Source organism: Lepisma saccharinum, unplaced genomic scaffold, assembly GCF_977018435.1.
Source record: "Lepisma saccharinum unplaced genomic scaffold, izLepSacc3.1 HAP1_SCAFFOLD_291, whole genome shotgun sequence".
Lineage (NCBI taxonomy): Eukaryota > Metazoa > Arthropoda > Insecta > Zygentoma > Lepismatidae > Lepisma > Lepisma saccharinum.
Genome location: NW_028143037.1, coordinates 129,342 through 135,341, shown reverse-complemented (window position 1 = coordinate 135,341; position 6,000 = coordinate 129,342). Strand labels below are relative to the sequence as shown.

At 33.4% G+C, this 6,000-nt stretch overlaps 1 protein-coding gene across 2 annotated transcripts in view; it reads left to right on the top strand.

The window, feature by feature from the left end:
- Nucleotides 1-2,415: 2,415 nt before the first annotated feature.
- The window catches only part of LOC145982656 (SMC5-SMC6 complex localization factor protein 1-like), a 52,325-nt gene continuing 48,740 nt past the window's right edge, over nt 2,416-6,000 (top strand). For both annotated transcript variants that reach the window (XM_083116030.1, XM_083116029.1), the window contains exons 1-2: nt 2,416-2,552; nt 5,189-5,263. In XM_083116030.1, coding sequence (XP_082972156.1) covers nt 2,493-2,552; nt 5,189-5,263 — 135 coding nt within the window. In that variant the 5' untranslated portion in view covers nt 2,416-2,492. The remainder of the gene's footprint in view (nt 2,553-5,188; nt 5,264-6,000) is intronic.

Sequence of the window (6,000 nt, the reverse complement as noted above, 5' to 3'; positions counted from 1 at the left end):
AGAACAGGAAACAGCCTGTAGAAGTTCCACTGTAAATTACTCTGAAAGTTACTGATGGATTTTTTAAAAATTTCTACCATTTAAAAGGACATCTTTTGTATATTTTTGAAAAAAATAATGACCATACCTGCATTGCAAATACTCATCCAAAAAAAAAAAATTGTCATGACACCATAAAATTGTTCCAATTACCCCATTTGGGGTTAATGGAACATAAGTTAGAAATTTCAACTGAATATCTTTAGATTGCTGTTGGGGTAATAAGAACATCATATATAAATGTCTCATTTATCCTGCAAATTTGAACACAATAGCTCTACTTCTTCTGGAGTTATCAATGCTTGTTTAAATAAAATCCCAAGTTAACGTCTTTTTTCATAAAGTTCAATTTTCCAGCTGTGAAGCAAACATGTGTGAATGAAAATCAGTGTTCTATGATTTATTTGAAAGGTTACAGGCCATTCTACAATGTAGTAAAGAAAAAACTTCTAATAGTTACATGTACAATCTAGTATACCAATTAGAAAAAGTACAAAAAAGCATCTTTTTTGGAGAAAAACTTACTCCAATTTGTAACAAGTAGTGCTAATACTTATGAAAACACTCAAGATAACTTACATTAACAGGTTTAACTGTCGTGAAAAACTAATATATCCAGAAATTAAGCTTATCAGTCTCAAAAATCAATTATAAATGAAACCATAAAATATAGGCTACATGACAAAAGCTACACCAAAGAACACTTGACCCATATTAACATTTGTCAGTTTGGCACCAGTAGATCTACTGATTTGAATGTTTGATTTCTTTTTTGAAAGCTTCATACTTGCTCTTAATGATGTCATACAATGGAATACAATGGACCGATTCCATTTAACTCCAAAGGTCCGTAAAATATAAACTTCCTATCAATTTCCTCAACATCAGGTCTTCGTGGCCAATCGAACTTGCCAGTTTCTTTTTCCTCCAGAAACTTTATTGTTGCTTTAGACTGGCCATTAGAGATTTTAATAATTCTACCAACATACCACTTTCGCTCGTAATATACAGCGTAGTACTTTTCCAGTTTGAATAGGCCTACATCGTCATCCTCTGATTCTATTTTACTATGTATATCACAATATACTTATCTAATGATTACAATTACCATTTTTTGAATGTTGATACAAAATACCAAGTATGACATCATATTATACATTGAACATTTTTAAAGAGTTGACCTTTGTATATAAACCTTGATGCCAATGCAAATGTACACAATTTCAATAAATTTAATCATAAATTTGAATGTATCATATCTTTCTTGTCTGAAAGAACACATATGATTGAAGATATTTGTTTTTCATATTGCCAGTCAAAAATAACTGTTATGACTAAATTATTATAAATATTGCACAAATGTGGAACTTTGAACTTAGCCTAACCATTTTCAAATGTTGTTATGACAATGTATTATTTTTATTGTCATATTCATGGTATTTCAAGATGATGTTCTTATTACCCCATGACTGTTCTAATTACCCCAAGCAAAATCAAGCAAATTACGCAATGTTCTAATAACCCCTTTGCAGAAATTTTTGGGGTAATAAGAACTTTGCTTATAAAAACCAGGCAAATTGCCCATAGACAACCAAACTCACATGAAAAGATGTGTGCCCTTATGTTTTATTATAGGGGTGAAGAAAATTTTGCAAGGGTTCTTTCATTCACATCCAGTATATGCAGAAGCAGAGAAACACCAAGCATGCGTCACATCATTTTTTGCAGGTGTATAATAAAAGTCAAATAAAACTTACTTTTGTGTAGTTATTCCAATAACAAATTTTCTGCATGTAGGTTTAGTGTAGGTACATAGGTATGAAATGTTATTACACCAGTCTTTTTGTTTTAAATTATTCTACATTAACATGTTCCAATAACCCCATGTTCTAATTACCCCGGTCTCCCCTAATATAATATAATATTCCCAAAGGTCAAATCAGCACTGAAAGGAACCAGATTTACGACCGTAGAATATGTGAAAACAAAAGCAACGGACGTCATAAACATGGTGTCAGAAAATGATTTCCAGCACTGCTTCCAGAAATGGAAGATTCGTATGGAGCGGTGTATCGATAGTTCAGGGGAGTACTTTGAAGACTATAATGTTCGTATTGAACAAAATAACCAATAAAAGATTTTGTAGCAACAGTCCGTTTTTTTCTAGCCACACCTCGTACATCCTGTATTAGGATCAGAGAGTTATAATTGAAACGAAATACTCATAAATATTTAATCGTGAGTGGTATATGTAATATGTATATTAACAAAAACATGGCATCCTATCATAATAATATGTTTTAAAAAACCTTTGTAATTAGTATAAGGTTTAAAATCCTCTTCTAAAATTTTTATTCTTGCTGCTTCTTTCAGATTGTGGTGTTCCATTTTCTTCAGTAAAAATAATCTTGTCCACGCTGAAGCCTGCTTGGTTAAATCTTCTAGTCAGCACCATGTTGTTGAAGAAATTTGGAAATGTTCAAATTCTAGAAGAGTTGAACCTTACAAAACTAGTAAGTTTAATAATTTGTGTACTGTTGCGTGATTGTAACTCTTTGGTACAAGAATTGGAGATCTGTGAATTACCTTATTCTCTATAGGTCTTTGTTTATAAAAAGAACGTTGGTGTGGTGTATAAACTGTGCGAAGGTAGTATAATCACTATTCTTTATTCAGGGCTGAACAAGGAATTAACTGTTCTCTATTCATGTTGAAGAGAACAAAAACTACGGAAGTAAATAAATGCAATGGAATCAAGTACGTACTTAGCATTATTAGAACCATCGATAAATTGTTTTGGGAATGTAGTAAATACTTGATTCCAGTACATTTATTACAACTGTCTGTAATTAATTAATACAATGGAACCCATATTTTCACATAGTTCAGGGGCTGGTAAATAAAAAAAAATATAAAATACGTGAATCCAATTGTCCCTCGATTTTTTAACTGTGAAGTTAGTGTGACTTCTCCTTTTCTTTCCCAATTGTAACAGAAACAGAAGTAGTACAGCGATAGCTTCATGCAGCCAAATCCACATGAACTAAATTAAAACTTTTTTTTAGAAAAATTGAAGGAAATATGCGGTCACAGGTGCTACGTAGTTTGTGAACTGTCTTTGCAGGTGGAAAGCTTGAAATAAAATCTGATCCCTGAATGAACCGGATGTGTTGATATGTATAGTATTTTATTTATAAAGAACAAAGTAAATAGTTTTTCTTGTATGTACGCATTGCTTGCATTATAGAATTATTTTCCTGTAGCTTTCGGTTATTACAAGCATAAGAAAACAGTTTTTCTTTGTGACATTTCAGGAGAACACACGCTCCTTTCATAAGACATTTATTTTCATTTTGACTAAAGATACAGTTATAACAATGGTTAGTAATTTTTAAACATAAAGAATCCCTTATATAATGGATGTTGTCAATGTTACATTGTTGTAATATAGCAACTTAACTGTGAAAAAAGCAGTCTGTTTTATTTTTATTTCAGTCTGATGAAAGGAGCGTGTGTTCTTCTGAAACATCACAAAGAAAAACTGTTTTCTTATGCTTGTAATAACCGTAAACTACAGGAAAATAATGAACAAAGTAAATCCTCAATGTTTTTACTTTTGAAAATGTTAAGTTCAGAATTAAAAAAAAAAAAAAAATCCATAACTGGTGTTCCACTTGTTTTGTCACTGGTGTTATGAACGATTTACAAATTCAAGTTCAGTACCAAATAGACATGCTGAAACTGAAAGTGAAACAATATATACTCGGGATCCATACAATTTGGTTTATTTTAAAGATGTTAATCTTGAAAACATCTATTTAATTCGTTTTTTTTTGTACAATATTTCCCACTTTATGGATTTGTTCCATAAGTGAAGGGTAAAACTCAACTTGATAAGTAACTACTACACAATTGGCTTTTTTGTGTATAATGCATTTAAAGAAAACCCTCAAGATATGTTGTGAAAATGTGCCTCACATTCGCTTCTCCCAAGCACTGGCCGGGTGGCTTCTAACAGCCACTTCGGACTTTTCTTTTATGAGGTTTTAGATTGTGATATGTGCGGTTTTAGATTTGTGTGTGGACAGAATGACTGTTTTTATAGCTACAATGCAGGTTCTTCAGTAAGTGTTTTTTACCATAACCTTTAACCTGTATCCTCAACTAACACTTTCTTAATGTGACACAATGTTTGGTGCCTAAGAATACGCATTAACCTGAAGAAGGAGACAGTCTTGACCTCTGAAACGTTGTTTTGATCGACAAATCGTACTCGCACACGTAAGTAATTGATCTTAGATCTTTTTAAAGTTCTTCATTAGTCACCAAATTCATTCACTACGAAGATTTCAGTGAACTATTCATTCTTCATCCTCCTCCGTGGCCGAGCAGGTTAAGGCGTTCACTCGTCTTGAGATCGTTCGCTGCGGGACGGCGTAGGTTTGAATCCGGCTCTGGTCGGAATTTATTCGGCCTAAGTATAGGGCCGGTGGCAACCCACCATCGTGAGGAAATTGGGGAGCTTCGAATGAGTAGGCGTAATCCGGTCCCGGAAACCTACTATAACGGCTGGGGATACGTCGGGCTGGCCCCCCGACTATTCCACTACTGGTTGAAGATCTCCACGCTTAGAGGTGACGAAGGAAAGCGTGGGAGGGAGACCGGCAGTCGGTAGGTAAGCCAAGGCCCTTCAGGGCTGTTGCGCAAATGATTATTATTATTATTATTCATTCTTCAAGGAGTGATCACAGAACATCAGTTATCAGTTCATGGTGGTTGCGGTAAACGCGGTTTAAAATTACTTACGTGAAATTTAAAAGATTTCGTAATTCCGAATCAGTTATCAGTATTGGCAAATCTTTCATGTTAGTCCAACCTTAGTTTTTTTGCATGATCTAAGAACCTGCAGGTTGACTCAACAGGGAGATCAAAATCATATACCATATTTTTTTTTCATGAGCCAGTAAGTTTGTGGTTATAAAAAGAAACAATGATTTTAATTTAAGAAATGCAGATTTATATTTTAGAAGAAAAGAAAATTGAATTTTTTTCATCTGGAGTGATAACCCGTCCCTTACCACATACCGGTATTATGTTATGTCGAATAACATCATTTTATTTATACTTGTTAATTTCTGAAATTTTTCAGGTGGATGTTTGGAATGAGCTTAACAGTAGATATGGGAAAGTTACTGAAGATAAAGGTCATTCTGAACCAGTTGAGGTAAGTTCCAAAAAGTTAGTCAATCTGCAATTTGTTAACATAGTTAATTTGAAGCCCTTGGGGCTCTGAGTGGCATGTTTGTGGATCATTCAAGACATGTGTCGTATGCCTGTATATGATAGATCCATCGTATGAAAGGTTACATCACCATACTAGTGCCCTACTAGGGTTCAGTTAATACCAGTGTATTTATTGGTTCAGGAATGTACATTAGTAAGAATTTAATTGCCAGTACCAGCTAATACTTTCTGAAGTCTGATTATCTTAGCATGGTCTACAAAATCAGGGTGGCTACTCACCAAGAATTCCTTGAATTCCGGGAATTATACGTGGTTTACCGGCTCCGGAAATTATACATGAATTCTGCGTGAATTTTTCTCCGTAGACGTGAATAATTGCAACTTTTTAAAATGTAAATCCCATTGAATTTATACATGTTTAATAATACCCAGAGGCATTTTTTTTCACAGTTTAGCTTTTATTTTTCTCGAGGAAGGAAAAGAAAGCTGCTTAGAAAATAAAGCAGAATTCTCTCAATTTGTTTAGTTAGATAATTCTGTAAAGGACACTAACAATCTGACAGATGGAAAATTATTGCAGGATAAGAAATCTTGAAGCTAATTAGATAAATTCGAGTTTGAAATTCTTATAGAAGTTACAATTTTTCGTAGATTAATATATGCCGTAACATTTGTGACTTGTGTTTATATATGTATTTCGAGTCCCAGTATATGAAA